The sequence below is a fragment of the Montipora foliosa genome, chromosome 12, assembly GCF_036669935.1.
Source record: "Montipora foliosa isolate CH-2021 chromosome 12, ASM3666993v2, whole genome shotgun sequence".
Lineage (NCBI taxonomy): Eukaryota > Metazoa > Cnidaria > Anthozoa > Scleractinia > Acroporidae > Montipora > Montipora foliosa.
In genome coordinates, this window is record NC_090880.1 from 27,675,275 (window position 1) to 27,688,477 (window position 13,203).

Here is a 13,203-nt window from a genome sequence, read left to right on the forward strand (position 1 = left end):
TGACTAACACTTGAAAAGTCCGCATTTTACTTTGTACAATTCGGGTTATACTGCCAAATTCTCGTGTTTCAAACAGCCATGCCATCGGCGAAGCACCAGATGTTCTTTAAAAACTAACGCCTTTAGAATTTGAAGAACGTGGGAACCCTACTATAAATTTTCATTTTTCTCTTCTTCAAACACACCATTATCAATCCAAATTAGTTGTTACATATTTTACTTGACGACTCAGAATAATCGCGAAATGACTTCCATAACGCTAAGTTTCATATTCAAATGCCGTTCTCTGCTCAAACGCCGGACTTTGACCTAAGCTTTATGAATCTAAATCAAAATTTACTAGCGCCTTGTAATAAAAATACTCTACAAATGTGAGACTTTTAAAATTGTTCTTTGTCGACACAGGAATGAGTTTTACCGTGATATCTCTACTCATTTACTTGGTGTTGAGGTCAGAATTTGCGAGTTCTTGCACAGCAACTTACTCCGTGCAGGGACAAGTTCTTCGAAACCACACCATCAAGACAGAGACCGCAGACAAAATAGAAGATTGTATCGTGCGTTGCATGGCATATCCCGGATGTAAAAGCAGCAACTTTTATCGCGTGGACAAAAGCTGTGAACTGAATGACAAGACGCATGCGTCTCACCCAGAAGACATGAGACGTGAGCTTTATACAAACTACATGATAAACACTCTCCGATCTATACCTTGCAAAACTCAGCTCGATTGTGGCATGGATTTGATATGCACACCGTTCCTGATTTGCGAAGGTATGTCATGCCCAAAAATGAAGTAATGTGGACTTTAAGATAAATAGGACGGCAATGTCGATAAAATGTCACCTTCAAATATAACTTTGCACTATGGTACGTCTTTCGTGAATCACGTGGTACAATTTTGGCAAATTATCCTAAAAGTAAATTGATTTCAGATTAATAATAAAGTGTGGAAGGTTCATTTGTTATGCTCAAGTTGTCGTCGAAGCCTCATTTCATGTCGTTGTTATGTAAAGTACCACAAAAATATGAAATAAAATGGGTGCCTCACGTGCACCACAATTAATTTTCCTCGGTTATTTTGAGGCTCGTTCGCCGCCTAATATGTTAAACGACTGACTTGATGGACATTAACCGACAGACCGCGTAATGAGCTGAAGTGGATTAACAATTTGAGAGGCTAATCCATGTGCACGTGATGACGTAATTGTTAGGTTCGCAAGTGCGCTCGGGGAATTTGATGCTTGTCGGCATCTTAATATTTGTGTGGAGTGTTCAGAATCTGATGTAATCTTCGGGAAGGTTAAGGCTATCGGAGTTGTAGTCTTAAAGGGGCTAGGTCACGCTATTTTAGGTAATTTTGTTTAATTTTGTTAATTATGAGCTCTAAACGTCAAATTTGCAGAGCAAGAGTCTTTCAAAGGCAAAATCACGACAACATAACAACTGAGAATGATTTTCAAGCTTTGTAAATGACATTTTGATATAGACTGATATGAATTTGAAAAAAGGTGGGCCGACGTTTTTCAAATTTACCCAAATTCAATCCATTTCAATCCTCTCCAGTTTTGTCCATCCATGGCCCTTCTTGGCTTCCCCGGCTGTGTTTTGTTAGAGTTCTTCTATAGTTTTGAACAGTTATTTTGATATTTTAGTTAATTCTATGACCATTCGATCAGTGCTGAAAATGCCTAAAATAGCGTGACCTAGCCCCTTTAAGAGAATCGATTCTATGAAGCCTGAGTAAAATACACTGATTCCAGTGAATATTCGTACACCAACTGAACTGAAACAACCATACGGGAAGCCTGAAAGACCATTGTCATAAGAAAGTTGTCGCTTTATTATTCTTTGTATTTTACCAAGAGGTCTAGAGAACAGGAGAGACATGTTAACTTTTAAATACAAAACAACGATTTTCAATGTTGCGGAGCAACGTGTTTCGGCAGAAACTCCAGCCTTCCTCAGTGCAAGTGTTACATGAGAGGCAAATCTGAATATAAATATCTGACAAATGTTAATGAGTACAAATACAACACAAAAATGTATAAATCGTGCAAATTACAGAGGTATAAACAGGAATAAACAGGTTGAAGTTGTTGATTAGGGAAAGGGTTTTCTCACAGGATGTGAGTTCGAGTTCCAGCTAGCGATTGCTTTCACGTAATTGATCATGCTGACACACGCGGTTTTCCAGCTCAAGTTCAAACGTGAAGACCTTAAAATTTGTTATCACTCTAACCACAGAATGCCGCAGTCATCCACTTGGAATGGAAAGTAGGGCCATACCGAACTCATCGGTGACGGCTTCTTCAATATGGGGAAGTGGACATGAACCCTGGGAAGCCAGGCTCAACAATGCGGAAAACAGTCAAAGTACTGGCGCTTGGTCGGCAAGTACAAATGTCGTTGGACAGTGGTTGCAAATTGACCTTGGCAAGGAGACAGTAGTGACAAAAATAGCGACACAGGGGAGGCCTAGTGATTATTTTCTTCAGTGGGTAACTTCATACAAAATTCTGTTGAGCTTGAACGGAACAAACTGGAATGCGTATCGAAGCGATGGTTCTGAAAAGGTAACTGTCGTTTGAAAAAGACTGTCCTCAAGACCATTAGTGGAGAAATAAGTAACTTATTCAGGAAAACATTGCTAGAGGAAAGAAAGTTTAAAATATAGTACTGAGATAAAAAAAGGGACCACTACGATGTCGGTTTCGCTGTTTTTAGGTCGTAAAAGGGTCAAACGAAAAACTAAGAACTGTACATGAGTAGCTCACACTTACAACATTCCTAACATCTCGCACTTGTATCTATGTAGCGAAGGAACGGAAAAGGGGGTGGAGGTTGGGGGGCGGGGGGGTGGGGAGAACTGGTAATGATATAGCCATATCACCTCTGGCAGAACAGTGATTCCCACTTTGGTATTTGCCGGCTTGGCCAAATTTCTTAGCCGTATTCTTTTCGCATTGCCTGTGCATGGGTGGCAATTTCTTAACCGGCGCATGTCAAAAAGACGTCCAAAGTGTTTTCAAATTTCAATCCATTGTTTATCGTTAACTATTTAACTGTGGATGACAAAAAATAGTCTCACTTTGTTTAGAAGGTTAAGTGATCACAAGATGTTTATACTATTCCTTTTTTTTTTTCGCGAATTGGAAAGAATGAGTGAATGAGAAAGCAAGCCCCCGATAAAACTTGTTTCATCTTTACCCCCTAATCTTTACCCCCTAATTTCTAGCAGGGTCGTTTCGTCGAAAACTTCGTATTCGCTGAGGTCAGGATCATCATGCCATGTGTTACTTGGCCGAACTGACCGGTTCTCAGAATTCGTGTCAGTTAAATATGCATCGCATATTAAGTGTGCGTAATTATGCGTATTCGATTTCTACTATATTGCTTATACTACATTTATGTCTTTATATTTATTTAACTACGCGTATATTTGTATGTTTGTGAGTGCATTGTCTGACCCTACCAGTAATTCAGAGAGATCTGCGATTGGTGGAAATAAACAAATATTGTAAATATTGTAAATTGTACAGCTCGACCACGCATATATAGTGGTTCGCTGTGACGTCAGAATCTACCAAAAGACAGACATATTTAAGCAATAGAGGACGTTTTTCGTGTTTCCATAGCCTCATCTAAACACGAGGGGAAGTTGGGAGAATTCGAGACAGTTATGCATACCCAAGACGCAGTCGAGGGTCCAAGACGCAGTCGAGGGTTTGCATAACTGTCGAGAATTCTCCCAACTGCCCCGAGTGTTTAGATGAGGCTTTGGAAACACAGAAAAAAGTCCTGTATTGCTTTTATATATTATTTCTCAAAGATAAGTCGACAAATGAAGGAAAATGCTGGGTTTTTTTCTTCTAGATTGAAACAGATTTTCTTGATACACGCTCATATTTCCTATCAGCCAATCAAAAGGGGCGTCTGACAACCAATGAGAGTGCGCGTACTATCCTAATTATTTTGGGACATAATTGACATAGCTAAATATTATTTTTCAGGTTTTTACGGGAAATTCAGACATTGGAACAATTGTCTCGCACAAGTTGGTGCCAAGAATTACGAGCAGATATGTTCGCTTTTATGTAATGTCGTGGCATAACTACATATCCATGAGAGTTGAGCTGTATGGCTGTGTTATTAACGGACCATAACTTTTCATTAAATTGCAACCTCACTCTAGTGAACGAAAATCTGTAAATAACCTACCACTCATTGTATGGAGGTTAAGCCGTGTTCTTTGTCTGTCTTTCGTGAGAATTTAGTCAAGTTTTATAGTAGTAAATCGTACGTTATATTATAGAAGTAAATTCTACGTTAAAAGGGGAAGCAGCGCTGGCGCAGTGGTGAGAGCATTTGCCTTTCATCGAATTCGACGTCATATGTGGATTGAGTTTGATGGTTCTTTACTCTGCTCCGAGGGGTTTTTCTCCGGGTCTGACTCCGGTTTTCCCCTCTCCTTGAAAGATCTTGAAAACCAACCTTTGATTTGATTTGATTTCAGTTTATTTGTAGTCTCCCAAATTAGTAGAGCACTCGGCTAAATAACCTTGAGGCTTAAATAAAGTGATTATATTTATTATCATTCTTTCATAACATATTTCAAATGGCTGAGATGGAACTTGTGTATGATTATTAACCCCGGCGGATGAAGTTTTCCGATGGTGACCTGAGGATACTCCGAACACTCGCATATACCGCTATATACCCATGTAAAAGCCTATTTAAACACAATCTAGAGTTTGTAAATCTCACGGTCTCAACACTGATAAAGGTAATTTTTGTATAAAACGTAGCTAGTGCCAGCAATGAGTGTCCACTGATTGTTTGTATCATTCACGATAATTTAACGAAGAAAATCGAACAAGAACTTAGATTTGTATCAGATTTATTTAGCAGATATTGATTAATAAAAGACTTTGTTTTGTTTTCCTTCAGGATTAGTTTTAATGAGTTTAATTAGCGATGTCAAGTCTTGCAGGGTCTTGCAGATGTACACATTCTCGATGCATATAACTACAGGCGCCCAAGCTCAGTGTGAGGGAAATCCTAGCCAAGTCGAGGCTTGGTAACAAGACTTTGTTTGTCGTCGCTGACGACGTTACCAAACCGAACTCAACGGTACCGGTCTGCTCTTCAAAGTGCACAAGGATCTTTTCCATCGTTTTATCGCTTCGTTTGGGATCAATCAATAAAAAAGCGCAGATTTATAATTTTGTCCCTCTTGGGGAAAATCTGCGCGTTTTGACTGGTTAATTTGATTTGATCAAATTCCAGTGATGCACGATTCCAATGATGCATGACTTCTGTCCTCATCATCTGGCGATAGCAAAAACCTGAGAGAAGCTTGAAAATCGAGCAGGATTTTGAGGTTGCAGAGCCGTGTAAATGCGATGATTTTTGGCACGACGCTAGCAAAATCATCGTCTTTTTATTTGCCAAAGGCTGGGAGGCGGGCAACCTATGGAAGTGGGAGAAATTCAGCTACATTCTGGAGGCACTCGGCCTTGAGCGGTCTTGGAAGTTGCACGCCTCGTCTATTTGTATTGTAAGGCCTACTCTGGGACCTTAACTCGCCGCGCGAGATTGTGCGAGCTAATGCGAGTTAAGGCGAGTTTAGGCGAGATAAGGAAAAATTGAGCTGCCTATCAGTTGCGAGTCCGTGCGATTTAAGGCGAGTTAAGGGAAAATGATCAACCTAATGTTGAGGTGATAAGGGTTAAAACATATAATATGCTTTAGTAACATACATATAAAGATGTCTTGCAATCTTTGTATGCCTTGTGTATATATCTCTATAACAGTATCCATGTTGCCCAATTCCTAAAAAAAGAAAAACAACAACAACAAAAAGCTTCAGATGAGCTATTGTATGTGACGACGCGTGGGATCTGAAGAGGAAATCGAAGCGTCCCAAAAACCCATCAAATCACTCAGGACAACGCAGAAAGTAGTGGGTGGGTGAACTTTGTTTATCTGGCTGTCCATGCGATTTGAAGTTTTTATGGAACATTTTCCTCGATCAGTTGAATCGGCCGTTACAACTGTCTCAAAATAACGTGACGTCACGCGCTCTAGCATCCATAGGGTTGTCTGCCATTTGGTGGGCTCCTGAGAATTCAGAGTGTTCAGCCTTGGTATTTTATTATAACCGTTGACGACTCAATTCGCGTCGAATCTGGAAAAACGCCACACAGGAAGGAAGCGATCCACAATGGCAATAAGGTTAGGCTTTTTATTGAGAGTTTTTTCGTAAAATTATCTTCTCAGGTCTTTTATCGGGATTCCCATTCAAATCCTTATATTTTTGTTGGCTTTCCCTCACTCTGAGCTCGGGGCGCCTGTGATATAACATTTTCAAGGAGTTGCGAATTCGCTTCCAAGGAAAAAATGAAGATTACAACTGGAAAATTATTTGCTTGGTTCCATGATAGGGAGACTGAGAAAGCACAGACTCAATGCTTCATATCGGCCAATTTTAGTCTCTTTTGATTAAAATTATCAACAATTATCGTAACGCTTTTGGCCTCTGAAAGATGTATTACACCAGTAAATGTTGGGTTTGGCTTGCATGTCAGATCATTAGTTGTATTTGTTTTCTTTCTTTTTTTTTATTATATGTATCTTGTGCAATGTAAACTTCTGTTATGTTAAATAAATTTTAAAAAAGAAAACAAAAATGTTGGGTGCATTTTGTGTCCCGATGACGTTAAATTGCGAGACAAGCCGCTCGAAAGATTGTACAGGGTAAGAGTTCCTTAAACACACAAAGGCGTGGTGCCTTGGCAAATGCGGGTGATTTTTCTATCAAAAGAGCCCGTAATGGCAACGTGTCCGTAAGAGTTATGATGAGTTATGTGTCGTGCACCTTTTTAAAATCCCCGTCCTTTTTTCTCGCGCTGGAAATATGTTTTAGGGCTCCCGTCTCCTTGTTGCTGTTTGCTGATCGCCATCTTGGATAATAAGTCGAACATGAATGAATTCGAACAAAAGTAGAGCGTGAAGCGACCCCTCGTATAGTGCGTCTTCGTATTTAAGCGATCCAATGATAAGCTTTGCAGATGGGACACTATCATGGTGCAGTGGTGCAACATCAAACTATGAAGTGTAGACTCCTTCATGCTTTAAGTGATGTTATCGCATTTGCTCATCCGCGACCTACAATAAACTATAGCTGATATTGCACTGCATAGTTCCGTTGCCGATTATTTCAGCTTTAATGGAGTAAGGTGATTTCGGCTAACTTTGCATGTCACACATTTAAAGCCCTCTCTTGCCACAGGAACTGACGTCACTCGGTTCCATTCTCCGTGAGCCACGTCAAAACACTCTATAGAATCCAGGACCCTTTCTTCTTTAAAGTCACGACCACCAATGACGTAGATTTTCTTGTCAAGAACAACGGCCTGGGCATCTTGACGGAATTCTGTCATGTCTAATAATGATGGAAAAGGAAATAGTTTGTTAAGCATAGCGTGGAGGGAGGGAGGGAGGAAGAAAGCAGGTCTCATGCCTTAGATAGGATAGTCAGTAACTGTGATGGTTTTTCTTAATATGAAAAGAATACAGCAGACAAGCTATAGCTTTTACATTCTGTTTGCTTCCCTAGTTTGAATTTTTTTTCTTTCGGGAGGAGGGTTGGGGAGGGTTTAAGCTGTCAATATTTAGGCTACGACTTAAAGGATGGGGAGACTGCAAAATTTATTTGTTCTTTCTTTTTAAAGCCAACTTTGCTTTCTTGGATGATTGAGAGTGGGTTACCCGGCTTAGCGTTTGATTACGAACACTTAAAATGGAGGCAAATCGAAGAAAACCTCTCCAAATAACCCAATAGAGTCTGTTAGCAGGCTATCAGAGGACAAGAGTTTTGTGAGGAGGTGAGTCTATTGGGAAGTCAAGGCAACGATGACGGCTGCGGCAAAGTCGACACCGTAAAAAAGAATATCATTGGTTAAACGAGGAAAAAACATCGTGCTGCGCGTGCAGAACGCATTTTAATACCGAAAAGTTCACATTGCAACCAGGGGCCGATTGCTCGATGTCTCGTTAACGCTAACCGTTGCTTAAGAGGTATCAAAACCTACAGGTCTCCATCAAGAAAAAATAAAGGGGGAAGGGAGGGCATATTCCCCATCATACCCTTTTCCATAGGTAATATGGCTCAAGTTATTTTAGATCGACTTCCACGCTGTACAGATCTCAAGGGGATTAGGCAACAGCCAATCGAATGGCGGGAATGTGTTCTCTGAGCGTGGGCTATCCACGCGGAACACATTCCGGCCATATGATTGGCTGTTACCTAATCTCTTTGGGATATTGGGAGTCGATCTAAAATAACTTGAGACATATTACATATGGAAAAGGTATGTATGGGGGATGCCCTCCCTTCCCATTTTATTTTATCTTGGTTTTATGCTATTTAACGCTGGTTTACAGCGCTAACCATGTTTCCGAGCAACTAGAGACAGGTTGGCAATCAAACATAACGCGATGCTACTCCGGTTTGAAGAAATTAAATTAAGCTTAGAAACAGTGATGAAATGATATATGAAATGGATCATAATGAAATCAAGTGAACTATGATCCTGGCAGTTATAAACGCGATCCTGAAAAATTCAGGACTTCAACGGGGTTTGAACCCGTGACCTCGCGATACCGGTGCGACGCTCTAACCGACTGAGCTATGAAGCCACTGACGTTGGGAGCTGGTCATTTCATATCTGCAGTTTATATATGATCCATTTCATATATCATTTCATCATTGATTCATTCCTCACGGGAACATTGTGTAGTTATGGCCTCCGCGCCGAAAAAAACTCTAGCTGTAACTTAACAGTACGGACCTCGAACTCGGTTACTCGGTCACATTTCATTTTGATTGGGTTGATCGAATAACTGCCGGTATGAGCCCTGAAAGTTTACCTTTCGTCAGAGTCCATTGGTGCGTTTTTACGTCGTAAATCTCACATTGCCGAAGAGTGGTATAGCCATTATTTCCTCCCATTACGTAAATTTTGCCTTCCAACTCCACTGCGCATGCACCAACCTTGCCGCAATTCATTGGCAGTACAAAGCTCCAAAGGTTTACCGCTGGATCGTATCGTTCCATGCTGATCTCAGGCTCAAGTCCTTGACCCTCTCCACCTATGACGTAAATATGCGTGTCCGTGGAAACAATGGTGTGACGACAGCGAGGTATCGTGGGTGGCGTGAGAAATTTCCACTTGTCGGTGATCGGATTGTAAACCTCGAACGAATTGCCATGGGAACCATTTATCATACCACCTGTAGAGGAATAGTCCTAATCGGCTAACTCAATGTTGAACCCAATTGAAACCCTTTGAGATTTGAATTGGGTACGACATTGAGTAAGCCGATTAGGTCTATTGGAGAATAGACGAAAAATCAGCCAACATTTTTTTCTATCGTTATTTCTTACGGGTACCTACATGTTTTGTAGCATACGATTTGGCCAAAGATAACCGATTTTCGGTCGTGTCAATGTTAATTCATATTTTCATTGAGCTACTAATCTGTTAAACGCCCCACACTTAGGGTTGGTTCACATCACAAAACAAACAAACGCTCTTTACGCACTACTGTTGCTATTTCAAAAAGTGTTTACACAGGCCATGACGAGCTTCTAGCTTATGATGTTTGTTGTCCGTATCACATCACAAGCTTAGCTACTCCTCAGTCTTTCAGATCTTACCGGAGACGTAGAGCAGAAGCTCATGCTGTGTAGCAGATCCTTTAGCCCTAGCTTCCTGGAGAGGAGCCACGAGGTCCCAATAATCGAGGTGTGGATCATAGCACTGCACAATATCTTGAAGCAGAAGAGAGGCCCTTCCTTCTACGGACCCTCCGCATACATATACAATTCCGTTCACCACAGCTACCGAATGATCATACAACGGTGCTCTGCAAAACAGTAAGACATTGTCCGCTGGTACCCACTAAATAAAATTGCCATGGCGTTGAACACCTTCCTTTTTCATATTGCGAGAGCGCTTCACTTGTTACTCGCAAAATGTTGCTCCTCGAACGAAATAACCTCAGCTGGCACCCAGGGTAACCCGAACATTGATAAGCTACAAAAACCTTCTTTTCAGATTTTACGCGGCGCTTTTCAAGTAAATTGCTCGGACTGCATGACTGTGAGGATATATATTTTTCTCTTTTTCCAATATTTCGTCAGGCACGGCCTGACTTCTTCAGGGAGTTAATTGATTCGCAGTCACAATTTTTTTTTAAATACATATATATAAGCCAACTGCGACTGCTTCTAAATTTCATTTCGTACGTTTCTGCGAACCATTTCATTCACATTATCAAAATTACCGTAAAGGAGCTAACGTATACCACTGGTCTTCGTTTGGCTCATAACAAAACGTAACACGCCTTTCCTCTGGGTTGCGCGCTTTACCCCCAACAAACAGAATCACGTCTACAAGGATGGAACATGTTCTCGGAACCGTTCTTGGATTTTGCTGAGATTTCCTCTGGTTCTCTTTAGAGGCATTAAATCTCATTGCTTCCATAACCATTTCCTTGGCTGTAGGAGACCGTTGCACGAGGTCCTCTGTTTCTATTTGTTCCACGAGTGTATATGTTGGCAACAGTGGAAGCCGGACAAGCTGTAGTAACTTGGCGAAGTGAACACCTCGTTCTTTGCGATCGTGTTCTGTCCATCTTACCAGACTGTCAAACACCTAAAGTGGGCAACAATTGAATTTACATATGTCAATGGGATACATGCTTTGGTTTAATTAAAATTTTATTTGATTTTGATTGAAATATAAAACAATCTACCAAGCAGTCGACATGTAGAACATAAATTCATATCATTAAGCTTAGCAGAATATACAGACAAAAATTGTAACGAATTGTTGAAGCCGATACAACTGAAAAGAAACAGGTCAAACAGTTCATGTGGACACAGACCACAGAAAGAAAATTAATTCATATTGGTTTTGTCGAGAGAAACTTTCTTTTGACCTCACGACCCATAAAGACAATCGAGCTGCGTCCAGTACCGGTCCAATAAAATGAGCATGGTTGGTCCAGAGTTGGTAGCTCTCGCCTTCAAGTAATGTGGCCCGGGATCAATTTCCGAGATAGACGCCACATGCGGGTTGAAGTTTTTCTCAAGGTATTCATGTTGTCCACTCTTATCAAATACTTTGATTCGCATTAGTAGAGCACTTTTTGCTGTGAGCTATGTGGCACGCATTTTTCACTCTGTCTGTGGATAATTGTTCGCTATGTCTTAGAATCCCACTTTCCTTCAAAGATTTACAAAGAACCTTTCATCCGAATTCTGAGAGCACCATTTAAGTTATATAATTAATTTATGTTTACCTGTTGCTCGCTGCTTACACATAAGGCGTTACTTGATAATATCTTCTCTAACTCGTTTTGCGGAAGCTCCAAAAACTGCGCTGACTTTGCTACTTCGACAAAATATTCGAACAAAAATCTTTGACACCGTTGATGCAATTTTTCTTGGCCGTGAACCAAAGAGACTTCTCGCATTTTGAGACAATTTTCAGGCGTAAGGAATTTCACCAGCAAGTACGAGCACTCCTCAAGCAAACTTTGAAGTTTGAAGAAACTTGCTGCTTTGAAGATATCAATGGCATTAACAATATTTATAAAAATTCTTCCGCCGTACATATAGCCCAAAACGGCCTTCATCGTGGGACCGTCGATCTCTAGGGGTAAATCCACGTTTTTTATAAACCTACCGCTTTCGCTATCTATGAAAAGAGAACGGAAAAAAGGGCTTGAAACACCTAGGATGTTACGGTGGCATAAGAACTTGAGAGCACCGAGACGAAGCGTTACATCGCAGAGGATTGTTTCGCGGAGCAAAAATTGAAAATACTCCATAATGGAGTCTTGAAAACTTCTGTCCACGAACAAGTAGGTCTGGTCTTGTTTCACTCTGTTAATGTCAGTTTGCGCGTCTCCTATGTGGTGGGTAGTCAAAGACATTTTTGTTTCCTCGCTCATAATCGTGGTGGGGATATACGAAGAAATAAACTGACAGGTGCCTGTTTTTTCTCTTTGATAGCTACGTGCTGGTGGCACAAAACCGCAACATTTTGGTTCACTGCCAAAAGCTAAGGCGCCCAAAACGGTTTCTTCGGTCTTTTCGGTTTCTTATTCAAGCGATTCTTTCGAATAAAAAGTAGTTTTTGGTGCTTTTTGGCGTAGCTCGCACCAAAGTGGCTGAGCGGGGAAGAAGAAAATCCGAGAGCAAAGAGTTCATTACTTCGTAACATGTCGCCCGCGCGTACCCTCGTCATTTTTGTCGCTCCTTGCAGTCGACCGCTAATTAATTCAGCCTACAAGACACCATCATACTAACTAAAAATGGCGCGAAAATCATCTTGGAATACAAGTTGAGTGCGCGCAAAACATCGCCAAACCGACGCAAAGAAAAGCGTTTGGCTTGTCGTTAGTTCTTAAAGTGCACCAAAACCCCAAATTTTCCACTTAAAAATTCAACATTTCTTAAGGAGCAACTAGCTAAACATCCTGCGAGCAGACCCTCTCAAAAACTCTCCAGAGAGCGAGAAAGAGAGGCTCTCCAGAAAACGTGTTCAGTCTTTTAGGTCGCCGCAGCCCAACTTTCTGGGCTAGTCACTCCGGTCAAACCGGTTTAGGCAACGCGCGCATCTTACTTTTGACAAGGCGAAGGTCAAAATCGAGCCTTCAGTACGAAAATCAACATGGCGTCATAAGTGCGAGCGAGACTTGGCCTGGGTTTGAAACTGTCTCCAAGCAACGGCTCGCGCATATTCAATAAAGACTTAACACGATTTCTGGAGCGTCCTCTCTTTCTCGTCGAGTTAAGAAAGGCTCTGCTAGCAGGGTGCTAGCTAAATTGCTTTGCCAAGATCAACATTTAAGGAGGAACAGTGACTTTCTGAAGTCACGAACATGCTGGCATGTTTGGTTCATGGCCGTGAATTGACTTCTCCAAATTACTGTAATATTTAACCACCAGGAGAAGCCCCGCGTCGAAAGCCTTTGAAATCAGCATAGGCCACATCAGAAAATACCATAAAAGATGGTTTTGAATCACGTGATGAGACGGCCATGTTTGTGTACAAAACAATAGCAAATTAGGCTCATGTTTTGCATTATAATAGAGTCAAATTCCCGAAAGACTTTTTTCTCTAT

General features: G+C 41.1%; 2 protein-coding genes across 2 annotated transcripts in view; one reads left to right on the forward strand and one right to left on the reverse strand.

Annotated features, from left to right (window-relative positions):
• LOC137980390 (lactadherin-like) overlaps nucleotides 1-7,192 on the forward strand; it is a 12,552-nt gene extending 5,360 nt beyond the window's left edge. Inside the window, exons 2-4 of the mRNA XM_068827831.1 lie at nucleotides 406-774; nucleotides 2,248-2,576; nucleotides 4,014-7,192. Coding sequence (XP_068683932.1) covers nucleotides 408-774; nucleotides 2,248-2,576; nucleotides 4,014-4,166 — 849 coding nt within the window. The 5' untranslated portion in view covers nucleotides 406-407 and the 3' untranslated portion in view covers nucleotides 4,167-7,192. The remainder of the gene's footprint in view (nucleotides 1-405; nucleotides 775-2,247; nucleotides 2,577-4,013) is intronic.
• A 13-nt stretch (nucleotides 7,193-7,205) lies between these two features.
• Nucleotides 7,206-12,451, reverse strand: LOC137980375 (kelch-like protein 3). Its single transcript, XM_068827805.1, has 5 exons — nucleotides 11,374-12,451; nucleotides 10,354-10,724; nucleotides 9,725-9,933; nucleotides 8,935-9,297; nucleotides 7,206-7,447 (listed from the first exon to the last, which is right to left on the reverse strand). Exons 1-5 carry the CDS (start codon nucleotides 12,025-12,027, stop codon nucleotides 7,218-7,220), a joined length of 1,827 nt encoding a protein of 608 aa, XP_068683906.1. The 5' UTR covers nucleotides 12,028-12,451; the 3' UTR covers nucleotides 7,206-7,217.
• Nucleotides 12,452-13,203: the final 752 nt, after the last annotated feature.

Coding starts and splice junctions, on each gene's coding strand:
- LOC137980375 (XM_068827805.1), bottom strand. CDS start 12,027: ATGAGCGAGGAAACAAAAATGTCTTTGACTACCCACCACATAGGAGAC. Junction 9,934..10,353: donor TATACGTTAGCTCCTTTACG/GTAATTTTGATA, acceptor ACTGTTTTGCAG/AGCACCGTTGTATGATCATT. Junction 7,448..8,934: donor CCAATGGACTCTGACGAAAG/GTAAACTTTCAG, acceptor CATCATTATTAG/ACATGACAGAATTCCGTCAA.